The sequence below is a fragment of the Schistocerca cancellata genome, chromosome 8, assembly GCF_023864275.1.
Source record: "Schistocerca cancellata isolate TAMUIC-IGC-003103 chromosome 8, iqSchCanc2.1, whole genome shotgun sequence".
In the NCBI taxonomy this organism is placed as follows: Eukaryota; Metazoa; Arthropoda; class Insecta; order Orthoptera; family Acrididae; genus Schistocerca; species Schistocerca cancellata.
In genome coordinates, this window is record NC_064633.1 from 117,335,784 (window position 1) to 117,351,019 (window position 15,236).

A 15,236-nucleotide genomic window follows, 5' to 3' on the forward strand; every position below is an offset into this window, starting at 1 on the left:
TGCGACACGGCCGCGGAAGCCTACGTTCTATGTTACGTATGGTTTTAGAAACAATACATTTCTTAACTTTTCCGTTTTTCTTCCTCATTTGCTCAATTTTTTCGCTTTTTTATTTGACTTTAATGTTGACTGCCGTTTGCCGCCCCAAAAAATTTGCCACCCTAGGCGGTTGCCTAATCTTCCCTAATGACAGAAACGGCCCTTGGGTTACCTGAATTCGCAAGTCCACCGCGATCGACCGACCTCATTAGGGATGCCACAAGACAACATTCAACGGCAGTTTCACACCGTACCTAGTGTTATGCTGTACAGTGCTGTTCATAACATTGCCCCTCGAATACTGGTACTGTTGATGAATGACGATCGAAACTTCGAGCGTTTGTTATAGAGAACATCATCTTCACTAAAACTCAATTTTGTATCAAATGAAGCGCCATCTGTTGGTCATTTTGTGCAATTTTTTTCGGTTTCAGTAGTTCCTGTAGTTATGTCCTAGTTCATGAACCACGGGCAACGTATGAGTGGCCAAGTAAGTGGTCCCGACAGTCGGGATACCAGTTACTTTGGAATAAGGCTGGGCATCTCGGACATATTCTGAGTCGTGGTCACCTTTGTGCTCATACGACAAAGACTACCAAATCCACCGGTTAGTCCCTCAGCCGTTAGGGGTAAAACCCAATGGGACTCGGGGCAAGTAAGGCTAGCAACCTGCTTCCCTGGTACTTTAAATATGATGCTGGCAACAATCAGAGGTCTTTACATGGATAGTCAGGCAGCAGTTACAGTTGACGGTAAATTGAGTTCATGGTTCAGAGTAGTTTCAGGGGTAAGCCAAAGCTGCTACCTGTCTCCACTGTTGTTCATATTATTTATGGACCATATGTTGAAAACAATAGACTGGCTGGGTGAGATTAAGATATGCGGATGACTTAGTTGTGATGGCAGATTCGATTGAAAGTTTGCAAAGTAATATTTCAGAGCTAGATCAGAAATGTAATGACTATGGTATGAAGATTAGCATCTCCAAAACGAAAGTAATGTCAGTGGGAAAGAAATATAAACGGATTGAGTGCCAAATAGGAGGAACAAAGTTAGAACACGTGGACGGTTTCAAGTACTTAGGATGCATATTCTCACAGGATGGCAACATGGTGAATGAACTGGAAGCGAGGTGTAGCAAAGCTAATGCAGTGAGCGCTCAGCTACGATCTACTCTCTTCTGCAAGAAGGAAGTCAGTACCAAGACTAAGTTACCTGTGCACTGTTCAATCTTTCGACCAACTTTGTTGTATGGGAGCGAAAGCTGGGTGGATTCAGGTTACCTTATCAACAAGGTTGAGGTTACGGATATGAAAGTAGCTAGGATGATTGCAGGTACTAGTAGATGGGAACAATGGCAGGAGGGTGTCCACAATGAGGAAATCAAAGAAAAACTGGGAATGTACTCTATAGATGTAGCAGTCAGGGCGAACAGGCTTAGATGGTGGGGTCATGTTACACGCATGGGAGAAGCAAGGTTACCCAAGAGACTCATGGATTCAGCAGTAGAGGGTAGGAGGAGTCGGGGCAGACCGAGGAGAATGTACCTGGATTCGGTTAAGAATGATTTTGAAGTAATAGGTTTAACATCAGAAGAGGCACCAATGTTAGCACTGAATAGGGGATCATGGAGGAACTGTATAAGGGGGACTATGCTCCAGACTGAACGCTGAAAGGCATAATCAGTCTTAAATGATGATGATGATGATGATGATCAGTAATAAACCTTGTCATTTCAAGTACGTGTGCCAATTTTTACCTCTCTACCTACATTATTCCGCGAAGAATCGAATTTTTCCAATAATAATGGACTTTATCGTTATGTATGCAAATTGATGCTAAATACATGCAGCCACATCGGACATGTTGCTTTCCATCCTTACAGCTGGCTACAGTTTACAGCCAGAATCGTGATACTGTGGTTGTGGAGCGTGCTGAGTAATTTATTATAGTATCCTTATCCCCAAATCGTCTGGGAATCAACATTAACACCCAAGTACAGAGAAAATCGGTGAAGAGGTTAAAGCACTAGAATCGAATTCGGGGAGATGGCGGCTCAAATTTCCGTCCAGCCATAGATACGTTGGTTTTTCTTTATTTTCTCAAATCGTGAGGTGTTGCCTTTGAATGGACGCAGCCGATTTCCTTCGCAAAACTTACTTGGTCTGTGTTTTTACTTCACGTCCAATGTTTACGTAAAACTCCAACCTTCCTTTTTTGGCGCTCATATAATGTAATGGAAGCGAGACAACAAAAATCATTACACGTACTTAGGATTTGTCGACATAGAAAAAGCGTTCGGCAATGTAAAATGAAGCAAGTTTTTCGAAATTATCAGAAAAGTTGGTGTAAACTATAGGAAGGAGAGGTAATATGAAATATCAAGTTTTTTTGTGTGGTCATCATGGACTTAAGATGTTTAATATATTGTAGCAGGTTCCATTTACAAAACGAATGAACAATATGTTTAAGAAGCAGGGGAGACCACGAACAAAGAGCTGGAATTAAAAATGATATAAGACAAAAATGCAGACCATCTCCCCTACTTTTCAGTCTATACTTCGAATAAACAATAATGAGAATAAGAGATACGTTCAGAAGTGGGATTAAAGTTCAGAGCGAAAGAATATCAGCGATAGGATTCGCTGTTAACGTTGCTATCCTCAGTGGAAGCGAGGGAGAATTGTAGGATATACTGAACAGAATGAGCAGAGTACAGAATAAGACAGTAAACCGAATAAAGGGGAAAGTAACGAGGAGTACCATCGGAAGTGAGGTCGACGAAGTAGAAGAAATGAAGGAAATTTTCTACGTTTTAAGCAAAATAACACCTGACGGAAGACGCGAGGCAGACTTAAAAAGCAGAGTAGTACAGACGAAGATAGTATTACTGGCCAAGACAGGTCTGCTACTATCAACCATGGGCCTCAATTTTGGGAAGCAGTTTCTGGGAATGTAAGTCTGGACCACAACATTGTACAGTAGTGAACCGTGGATTGTGGGAAAACTAGAAGGGAAGAGAATCAAAGCTTTTGGAATGTGGTGCTACAAAAGAATGCTTTTAATTACGTGGGCTGCTAACACAAGAAATGAAGAGGTTCTTCGCAAAATCAGCAAAGGAAGGGACATAAGGAGATCACTGACAAGACTAAAAGTACAGGATGATAGGAAATCTGTAAAATTGTCAGGCCATGACTCCCTCGGTATCAGAGCGAACTATAGAGGATAAAATCTGTAGGGGAAGACACATGTTGGAATACATTCAACTGAGGACGTTGGTTGCAAGACATATTCTGAAATGAAGAGGCGACACAAGTGAAGAATTCATGGTGAGCAGCATTGAACCCGTCAGGACACTGGTGACTCAAAAAACAAAGTCAGTCACTAACTATGTCTTTTTAATCTATAAGAGTTTTTCGGGTACATTAATCTACCAAGGGTTTAATATGCGTCACAGCGAACTGCAGCAACTTAATATGAACCAGAGATCCATACAGCTTCTTAGGAGGCTGTATATAATAAATGTTATTAGATTTAAAAAAGCTAGTTCGATTAGAGATCGCCGAGGATGGGCATCGGTTACTACGCAAGGAACTGTCCCTACGCTAGGGCGAAGGGAAAGTGCAGAGTATCTAATTGGATCACAGTCCTCCCGCTTGCGATCCAGTACCTCGATCACATTGACCACATCGCTCTGTGTGGATGATCATAGCGTTAAAGTTTATCTCTCTCTCTCTCTCTCTCTCTCTCTCTCTGTGTGTGTGTGTGTGTGTGTGTGTGTGTGTGTGTGTGTGTGTGTTTGTATGTACGCTGCACTGCAGAAAATCTCTTGTTCACACTCCAAATCGGCTGTATTACATTCATAAAAACAATACACCTAAAAGTTTTGTTTCTTTTGTTGCAGCACTTCGACTGCCGGAACCACATCCGCGTCATCCAGCCCATCACCGACGGCAACCGGCTGTACATATGCGGCACAAACGCCCACAATCCTAAGGACTGGGTCATTTACGTAAGTACAGCCTCTCCCCTCAGATGCGCCTCCTGCCTTTCCGTAACGGGAGGTTATAGCTTGGCTGTCGGCATTGTCGGTGGCTCTTTTATTGCACCCTTGGAGACGACGGCGAACTGTTGCAGAGGAACAACCCTTTTACAGCACCGTTACGTATCCTCTAGAGCCTGGAATATCCACGACAGTAAAAACCTTGCTTGTCTCTTCGGTGACAGTAAATAGGAAATCGAATAACGTTTTTATCGAACGAGTTCCAGTTTCATCAAATGAAGTACGTTTCCAAATTTATCTCTCTCGCTGAAGCAATCACTTACCAAGTTTGCACGCCGAGCGGTTGGTAAAATATCAGATGTGTCTGTCCAATAACAACATCTTACACGTTTTCCTTTTAAAGAACCTTTCAGTGGGGTTTGTTTGTTTCTGTACTTACTTTGCGGAGAGCGCGGGACTGTTTCCTATTGACTGAATGTTAGATTAGTTTTTATTTTTTTCGTCTGAACTTGTCACAGAAGTTTTAGGTCTATTATCGTTCTGGCTTGTTTCAGCCAGTGCCCTGGTGTAGGATGCGTGGCACTGTGAAAACAACGACATAGTAATGATTTAGGAATAATCAGCTATTACGAGAAACACGGACAGTTTCTTCGTAGTTAACCAAGCTCATTTTTCCTCTTGACAGGAATTACAAATGTGAGTACTCGTAAAGCCAGTGTTTAAGTTGTATGACATGACTGGATTCTCACTAGAAATGTTGGGTTCGAAAAGCAATTGATCCACTAATTTTCCTTGATACTTATCTTCGTCTGTTCCTCTGACCGTAATATGTGAATTAGAAAAACGGCTGTTTGACCGGGTTTCAGCGTGGTATTATACGTTCCTCTTAGTACCTTCTCATCAAAGTCTATGTTTCGTCTAGATCGTAATATTTTTATCTTTTAACTTTCATGAAATTTTGTACTGTAAAAAACAACAATGTACACGGTTTAGTTTGAACATTGTGATTCAAAGCGGCGGTCTCTAATATTGTACTGAAACGGTTATTAAATGTAATTGGGAAATGTATGAACCTTACTTTTTACTGCATTCTATGACATTTAGGTACTCTTAATAAATATTTGTTCATACAACGTCTGTCATCACATCTTCTACCAACGCCATTAGCGGCAAGATCTGAAACTTTTACCCATCATTTACGAATCAAATATCACATCAATGAATTTAGTTAACTATTGCTTGTCGTCTGCCTCTCTTCTTTTGTTAAAATTAATTTGTTTCTTGTTTACAGTGTCTATTTAATTCCTGCATGTTCAGATTTCACAAATTCAGAAGTAGTTACGTTTTATATTACGCTTATTAATTCGATGTTGGGTGTAAGGGCGAAGACAGTTGTCTGTTCCAATTAATTCAAAAGCGACGAAAACTACGAATTCTGCGGTTTATTCAGATATCAAGTTAACTTGGTAATGCAAAGTTCAATGTTGTCTCATTTAATTTCCTGACTATTAATAATTTATACGGTCGTGATGCGACAGATCGGTAGCACTCTGTTGGAAAAATATGTCACATCGTAAGTCTCTGTTTTATGGTAGCGCAGGTCATTATTTTGATCTCTGGATTCTTTTTTTCTATCACTTGACTGGGAACGGTCTCACTTAATCTATGACGGATAGGGAATAGTCCTCTCTAGTAAGGACTGTTCTTGGTAACAAAATCACAGAAGTTACATCAAGTTGGACAACTATCACAGGGTTACCGCACTTACAGATTTCGCGTATAGTATCCAGGTGTGCCTCACGAAAACTAACCCATCGTTTTTAAGCGATTTTGTGAAATTGTAGAAATGTGGGTATATATGAAACGTGATTCCTACAAACTTGTGTAATAACGTACAAGACTGGAAGAGGAAGCTGAAGATACAAGATAGGTTGAAAGAGAATAAGTAACCGAGATTCGAAAACGTATCCCTATATGCAAATACACATCTTAATGAGTAAGACGATTTTATTGTGTCAGAATAAATCATTTCACCTTTGTAGAGTTCTCATTGCACCAATTTTCTGTAGACTTTTTAACAGTATAGCATGACAACAGGTAAAACATTACGTAGTAACGTAAGCATGCGCGATCACTTCAGTAGTTAATAAGCGACATACACAATTGTTAGTTTTGCAAATAACTGACACAAAATCATGCAATTCCATATAAAGCCTTGATAGGACAATCGCATGCAATAAGATTCACAAGAAGTGTGTCCTACGATGCTAATATATACTTTTCGTCTTAAATGCATACAGATGACAAAGAAGGTAAGAAATTACTTATTATTACTGTAGATTATTCATATTACCGACATCCATGTTCATAATTAAAGGAAAGTGAATATCAAAGATCCATGAGACACAACAATAATGACTTCGCTAAAAGATGTTCTGGCAACTTAGTGACATCTAACACAATGATACCGAAACGATGTTTAGTGCCAAATAGACTAAGAGCTGTGAGTAACCTTTTTTTGCATGCACTTTTCTTCACTAGTGGAAACAGAACGTCTTCAAAAAATAAGTAAATAAGTTACACATTATGATGGCAGCCCAAGTAACTTACACTGAGTGTTACACTTGACTTCAAAGTGACGCAGATACGTGACACTATTTTTGAACATAGTCACCAAATGTCTGTAAACACCAAACAGAAGGTTCTACCGATCGTTCAGTTCCTCGACGATGGAAATCCACTCGTTGGTCACGGAGCCATTCGGGAGCCTCTGTCTGAACGCCTTTGTCGCCGGGAAAATGTGATTGCTGTGGATCAGTCCCTACAACGCCTGGCCATAAACGTCTGAGATCGTTCAAATGGTTCAAATGGCTCTGAGCACTATGAGACTTAACATCTGAGGTCATCAGTCCCGTAGAACTTAGACCTACTTAAACCTAACTAACCTAAGGACATCACACACATCCATGCGAACCTGAGACCGTAGCGATCGCGCGGTTCCAGACTGAAGCGCCTAGAACCGCTCGGCCACAATGGCCGGCTCTGAGATAGTCCTTCCCGGTCAGCATCACTCATATCTATGCGTCCTTTGTCAAATTGTTGGCACCTTTTCACTACGTCTGGATGCGACAATGCAATTGGTCCTCATAGCGCTAGAATTGCACGGTAAATCTGCGTACAGTTAATCGTTTTGCCCACTAGAATCGTACAGTCCCTCCAGCTTTGGGGTACGTCTCCAGGTCCTGCGCCCTTTCACTTCCATTCCCTACTGAAGCAGAACTGTATCTGCATGAAACCCGTCACATGCACTCTCCACTGACAGTGCGCCAGTGTTGTTGCACAATGCTCTTACTTTCGATATCTTTAATTGTTGGAGATATAACTATTGTTATGATCACAGGATTTGCGATACGCAAGGACGTGAATGGGCGCGTCGCGAGCTACCAATAATTCGAGAACTAAATAAGATAGCCTTCTGCTCTCAATTTTGAATAAAATAGGTATATCTTACCTACATTTCATTCACTGCGACGTATGAGCTAAGAATCAACTATGCGGAAAGTTTACGTTGTGCCTCTGCGAGCTCTATAGAATTTCGTGCTGTTTTGCTTAATCGGATGCAGCCCAGTAAGTATGACAGATTAGGAAAGGAGTTCAGTTCTTCATCGAGTGAAGATATCAGACTGTAAAATCTGCAAAAATCTAATGCACCTCTTAGTTTTGCAATAATTGGATGATAAGTAGTTCATACCAGGCGGAACGTTGTCGCTTAACACAGCCACCATCATTTGGCGAGCAGTATTGCTATAAAAAAAAAGGCCGTCTCACCATGGAATGCAAAGACCACATCGGTAGCAACGAAACCGTTAATATGTTGTTGTTGTTGTTGTTGTTGTTGTTGTCTTCACTTCGAAGACTGGTTTGACGCAGCTCTCCCTCATACTCTTATCATGTGCGAACTATCTCCCAATAGCTACTACAACCTACGTTTTTTTAGAATCAGCTTACTGTATTCATCTCTTAGTTTCCATCTAAGATTTTTACACCCCACAGTTCCCTCCAACACTAAATTGATGATACCTTGATTCCTAAGAACTTGTCCTATCAATCGATCCCTACTTTTGGGCAAGCTGTGCAACAAATTTCTTGTGTCCCCAACTCTTTTCTCATTAATTACGTGAACTGTCCACCTAATAGTCAGCATTCTTCAGTAGCACCACATTTAAAAAGCTTATATTCTCTTCTTGTCTAAGCTGTTTATCGTCCATGTCTCATTTCCATAAATCGCTGCACTCCATACAAATACTTTCAGTAAAGACTTCTTGATACTTAAATCTATACTTGATGTTAACAAATTTCTCTTCTTCAGGAAGGCTTTTCTTGACAATTCCAGTCTTCATTTTTCTAATCTAATTAATTCGGCATCACCTGATTTAATTCGACTACATTCCATTATTCTAGTTTTGCTGTTGTTAATGTTCATCTATCCATTCCGTTCAGTTGCTCTTTCAAGTCCTTTGCCGTCTCTGGCACAATTAAAATGTCATTGAGAAATCTCAAATCTTTTATTTCTTTTCCCGCGGCTTTAATTGGTTCTCCATCTTTTTGTTTTTGGTTCCTTTACTGCTTGCTCAAGGTACAGATGAAATAACATCGGGGATATGCTACAACCCTGTCTCAATCCCTTCGCAACCACTTGGTCCCTACCCCTCCGACTCTTATAATTGCCTCGGGGTTTCTATAAGAGTTGCAAATAACCTTTCGCACCGTGTATTTTACACCTGTCACCCTCACAATTTCAAAGAGAGAATTCCACTCAACATTGTCAAAAGCTTTCTTTAAGTCTACAAATGCTAGAAACGTAGGTTTTCCTTCCCTCAACCTGTCTTGTAAGAGAAGTCGTAGTGTCAGTATTGCCTCACCAGTACCTCAAAATCTCCTGAATCCAAACTAATCTTCTTCAAGGTGGGCTTCTACCAGTTTTTCCAGTGTTCCTTAAAGAATTCGTGTTACTATTTTGTAACCATGACTTATTAAACTGATAGTTCTGTAATATTCACACCTGTCAGCACCTGCTTTCCTTGAAATTGGAATTATTATATTCTTCTTGGAGTATGAGGGTATTTCGCCTGTCTCAAACGTCTTGCTCACCAAAGCGAAGATTTTTTTTTTTTTTTTGGCTCTACCAATGCCATATACTCCTCGCACCTTGTTTCGTCTTTGGTCTTCCAGCGTTCTGTCAAATTCTTCACGCTGTATAATATCTCCCATCTCATCTTCATCTACGTTTTCTTCCATTTCTTTAATATTGTCCTCAAGTACATCTCCCTCGTATAGACCCTCTGTATACTCTTTCCAGCCTTCTCTTCTTTGCTTAAGACTGGTTTTCCATCTGAGCTCTTGATATTTGTACAGGTGCGGCTCTTCTCTCCAAAGGTCTCTTTAATTTTCCTGGAGACGGTATCTATATCCGCTTCTAAATCCTTATATTTGACCAGTAGCCACCCCTGCTTAGCCATTTTGTACTTCCTGTCAATATCATCTTTAGACGTTTGCATTCCCTTTCACCTGCTTCATTTACCGCATTTTTGTATTTTCTTCTTTCATCAGTTAAATACAGTATCTCTTCTGTTACCCAAAGATCTCTACCAGACTTCGTCTTTTTACCTGCTTGATCCTCTGCTGCCTACACTATTTCATCTCTCAAAACTACCTGTTCGTCTTCTACTACACCCCTGGAAATTGAAATAAGAACACCGTGAATTCATTGTCCCAGGAAGGGGAAACTTTATTGACACATTCCTGGGGTCAGATACATCACATGATCACACTGACAGAACCACAGGCACATAGACACAGGCAACAGAGCATGCACAATGTCGGCACTAGTACAGTGTATATCCACCTTTCGCAGCAATGCAGGCTGCTATTCTCCCATGGAGACGATCGTAGAGATGCTGGATGTAGTCCTGTGGAACGGCTTGCCATGCCATTTCCACCTGGCGCCTCAGTTGGACCAGCGTTCGTGCTGGACGTGCAGACCGCGTGAGACGACGCTTCATCCAGTCCCAAACATGCTCAATGGGGGACAGATCCGGAGATCTTGCTGGCCAGGGTAGTTGACTTACACCTTCTAGAGCACGTTGGGTGGCACGGGATACATGCGGACGTGCATTGTCCTGTTGGAACAACAAGTTCCCTTGCCGGTCTAGGAATGGTAGAACGATGGGTTCGATGACGGTTTGGATGTACCGTGCACTATTCAGTGTCCCCTCGACGATCACCAGTGGTGTACGGCCAGTGTAGGAGATCGCTCCCCACACCATGATGCCGGGTGTTGGCCCTGTGTGCCTCGGTCGTATGCAGTCCTGATTGTGGCGCTCACCTGCACGGCGCCAAACACGCATACGACCATCATTGGCACCAAGGCAGAAGCGACTCTCATCGCTGAAGACGAGACGTCTCCATTCGTCCCTCCATTCACGCCTGTCGCGACACCACTGGAGGCGGGCTGCACGATGTTGGGGCGTGAGCGGAAGACGGCCTAACGGTGTGCGGGACCGTAGCCCAGCTTCATGGAGACGGTTGCGAATGGTCCTCGCCGATACCCCAGGAGCAACAGTGTCCCTAATTTGCTGGGAAGTGGCGGTGCGGTCCCCTACGGCACTGCGTAGGATCCTACGGTCTTGGCGCGCATCCGTGCGTCGCTGCGGTCCGGTCCCAGGTCGACGGGCACGTGCACCTTCCGCCGACCACTGGCGACAACATCGATGTACTGTAGAGACCTCACGCCCCACGTGTTGAGCGGTACGTCCACCCGGCCTCCCGCATGCCCACTATACGCCCTCGCTCAAAGTCCGTCAACTGCACATACGGTTCACGTCCACGCTGTCGCGGCATGCTACCAGTGTTAAAGACTGCGATGGAGCTCCGTATGCCACGGCAAACTGGCTGACACTGACGGCGGCGGTGCACAAATGCTGCGCAGCTAGCGCCATTCGACGGCCAGCACCGCGGTTCCTGGTGTGTCCGCTGTACCGTGCGTGTGATCATTGCTTGTACAGCTCTCTCGCAGTGTCCGGAGCAAGTATGGTGGGTCTGACACACCGGTGTCAATGTGTTCTTTTTTCCATTTCCAGGAGTGTATATTCCTATCCCCTGTATTTATCAGCCGCTGCCAAATGCTCCCTGTGGAAGTCTCTACAACCTCTGGTTCCTTCAGTTTCTCCAGGCCCCATCTTCTTGATTTCGTACCTTTCTGCAATGTCTTCAGTTTTAATCTACCGTTCATTACCAATAAAATGTGGTCCGAGTCCACATCTGCCACTGAGAATGTCTTATAATTTGAAATCTGGTTCAGAAGTTTATTTGATGCCATAATGTAATCTGAAACTTGCTGGTGTCTCCATGCCTCTTCCACGTATACAACCTTCTTTCACCATTCTAAAACCAAGTATTAGCGATAGTCCATTTATGCTCTGTGCAAAATGCTATCGGGCCACTTCCTCCTTCGTTCCTTTCTCCCACTCCATATACACCTATTATTATTCATTCTCTTCCTACCATCGAATTTCAGTCTCCCATAACCTTTAAATCTTCGTCTCCAAATGGTTCAAATGGCTCTGAGCACTATGGGACTCAACACATGTGGTCATAAGTCCCCTAGAACTTAGAACTACTTAAACCTAACTAACCTAAGGACATCACACACATCCATGCCCGAGGGAGGATTCGAACCTGCGACCGTAGCGGTCACGCAGTTCCAGACTGAAGCGCCTTTAACCGCACGGCCACACCGGCCGGCTCTTCGTCTCCCTTGACTGTCTGAATAGTTTTTTTATCTCAACTTTTATTTCTTCAACCTCTCCATCATCTGCAGAGCTAGTTGGCATGTAAACTTGTACTACTGTGGTAGGTGTGGGCTTCGTGTTTATCTTGACTACAATAATGCGTTCACTATGCTGTTCATAGAAGCTTGTCCGCGTTCCTGTTTTTTATTCATTATTAAACCTACTCATGTATTATCCCTATTAGATTTTGTATTTGTAACCCTGTTACTCCTACCACGGAACATCACTAACTCCCACTACATCTAAACACTAACCTATCCATTTCCCTTTTTAAATTTTCTGACCTACGTGCCCGATTAAGGATATGACATTCCACGCTACGATCCGTAGGACGCCAGTTTAATTTCTCCTGATAACGACTTCTCCTGAGTAGTCCCCACCCGGAGATTATTTTAACTCCAGAATATTATACCGAAGAGTTTGCCATCATCATTTAACCATACAGTAGAGCTGCATACCCTCGGGAAAAATTACGGCTGTAGTTTCCCCCTTGCTTTCAACCGTTCGCAGTACCAGCATAGCAAGATCGTTTTGGTTGATCTTACACGGCTGGATCAGTCAATCAAGTGCACTGTTGCCCCTGCAACTACTGACAACACTTCTGTTCCTGCTCAGGAACCACACTCTTGCTTGGCCTCTCAACAGAGCTCCTCCACTATGGTTGCACCTACAGTACGGCTCTCTGTATTGCTGAGGCACGCAGGCCTCCTCACTAACAGCAATGTCTATGTTTCAGGGAAGGGGGGGGGGGGGACCATTAATTTTTCTGTAAAAACTAAACCTGCCGTTTTGTTATCCCATGTATTCTGTATGATCAAAAAAATGAAAATCTTAACAGTAAGTGAAAACATAACATTACAAAAATTCGGAGTCTGTCTTCCAATTTGTAGTGGGATGTGCGTTGTTTTGAAATTTCCTGACAAATTGGAACTGCATGCCGGCTCAGGACTCTAACCTATAAAAGTAGTTTTCGCTTTTGGTCTGTTCATTCATGACTCACCACGAGTCCGTGATAGGGCTCCCAGAGCAGTTCTCAGTTTACTATGCAGAACTGTTTGCCATTCTGCAAGCATTAGAGCATATGCGACGACATCATGGTACGAAATTCATCATCTGCTCCGATTCCCAAAGTGCTCTACACGCTCTTGAACAGATGTACCCAGCATATCGGATCGTGCAAGAAGTGCAGGACGCTCTCCTGCTCTTGCAAACGCAGGGTAAGGATGTAATTTTCTGCTGGGTTCCAGGGCACATAGGGATTCCTGGAAATGAACTTGCAGATGCGGCTGCCAAGGAGGCTTGCTCCATCCCACCTCCTGCTCGCTGTTCCGTCCCCCTGCAGGCAAAAACATCATTCGTGACTCAGAAGGTCATGCGTTGGTGGGAGGCTCAGTGGCTGGACGTGAGGGATAATAAGTTGCGAGCGGTGGAGGATTCTGTCCGACCGTGGCTCACCTCCTTCCGACAACGACGAGCTGAGGAAGTAGTCCTTACACGGCTTAGAATAGGGCATTGTCCTTTGACACATGGTTTTCTGTTACGTCGTGAGGAGCCACCAACGTGTGAGAAATGTGGGAAACAGCTGTCGATTCGACATATTTTAACTGAGTGTGTTTTATATGCGGGTTTGAGGGAAGATTTCAGTTTCCCACCAGACCTGCCCTCTCTTTTAATTAATAATGAGGCGAGTGTCGCTAGAGTTTTACGTTTTTGTGTGATGTCTGGACTTCTTCCCAAAATATTGGGATTGAGGTCTTAATGTGCTGTACAGTGGTTTGGTCACCCATTATTTGTAAGTGGTCACGAAGCCACAGTTAACTATTGTTACCTGTTGTTACTGGTATTTTATTTTTAGTTTTATCTACCTGTTTTGATGTGCCGTGTCCAATCTTGCAATTTGAACATTTCCAAATCCCGCAAAGATCGGCTCTGATCATTGTTTAACAGATCTTGGCTGCACTCGTCAACATTTCTTTTGGGAACGGGCGCTGATAACCTCGTTGTTGTGCGCCCTAAAACACTAATCATCATCACGAGTCCGTACAGTTTCGCTCCTGTGCTCTTAACTTCTCAGTCATGTTACCATCTTCAGTTAGCATCCATTCCTTCTCGCTGTTCTTTCGCAGCTGTGTTTCAGCCAGTTAAGCCTTGCAGTTTTGCTAGATTGCTTCTCCACAGCCAACGAAAAGTTCCTATATCTGAGCAGCGTAAGAGGATCTCTTGACAGCTCGCAGCGCTGTTGCCAGCTTTTTCAAATGCGAAGCGCTAACAACAGTATCCGTCAACATAGTTGTGACAACGTTGAGGCGTTGCCATAGACACGTTTTCAAAACTGCGTCACGTTATTGGTTGAGTCAGGGATCAACTTGCGCCGACTCGACTAGACCCATTGGCTTATTTTCACGGCAACGAGCCGTGCCGCTCGTCGGAGACGCTATATGCTGTCTCTGCAGAAAGATACTGGATCCCGTCTATTCCGACAGTATAGAAGTTAGAATCGGAATTTCGTCGTTTAAGCAAAAGTTTTCGCTGCGCCGCCTTACGGACGAAGAAATCAGTGATATTCTGAATAAAGGTGAAAGTGAATCTTCAGAATATTATAGTTCCAGTTCTAATTCTACTTCTCAAGATGGATTTAGTAACAAGAGCGATAATGAAAGCGCAGAATCGGCGGAATCTGACAGTGTAGATGACGACGTGGATGGCGCAGCACTCGGTGCAGGTACGCCGCACACAAAGAAAAATGAAGAGGAGAGATGGAAATGGGGCAAACATTTGGACAAACCATAAAAATTTCAATTTTCTGGAAACCTACGTATGATTCCAGGGGTACTTAGGCTTCCGCCCCACCCTTACCCTCTTGATATTGTTTTGTGGAACCACATCGCAATACAAACAAACAGATATTCAAATCAATTTCACAACAGGAGTCCACATTCTGAATCTAAAGATAAATACTTGAATGAAATGAACGGATTTTTCGCTTTGTGTATCCTAAAGGGCCACATTCGAAAGCCTTCTTTCAGTCGTATTGGTCCATAAGAAAATCAATCCATACTGCATTCTTTTTATTCATTATTCCTTATAAAAGATTCATTCCTTCATTTCACTGATAATGAGAATAATTATCTTAATGAGTCAGACTCTTCAAAATAAAACCTTTCGATCAGAATCTCCAGACAAATATCAGAGAAACCTATTACCCACGAGAAAATATTGCAGTAGATGAGAGCCTTATAAATTTCAGCGATAGGCTCCACTACATACAATATAACGCATGAAAGAGGCCAAGGTTTGATATAAAGATCTACAAAGTTTGTGAATGCACCAGTGACTACTACTCT

General features: G+C 42.9%; 1 protein-coding gene across 1 annotated transcript in view; it reads left to right on the plus strand.

Moving 5' to 3' along the window:
* Window positions 1–15,236, plus strand: part of LOC126094539 (semaphorin-2A-like) — an 807,492-nt gene that overhangs the window by 709,025 nt on the left and 83,231 nt on the right. The window contains exon 5 of the mRNA XM_049908969.1: window positions 3,944–4,051. Coding sequence (XP_049764926.1) covers window positions 3,944–4,051 — 108 coding nt within the window. The remainder of the gene's footprint in view (window positions 1–3,943; window positions 4,052–15,236) is intronic.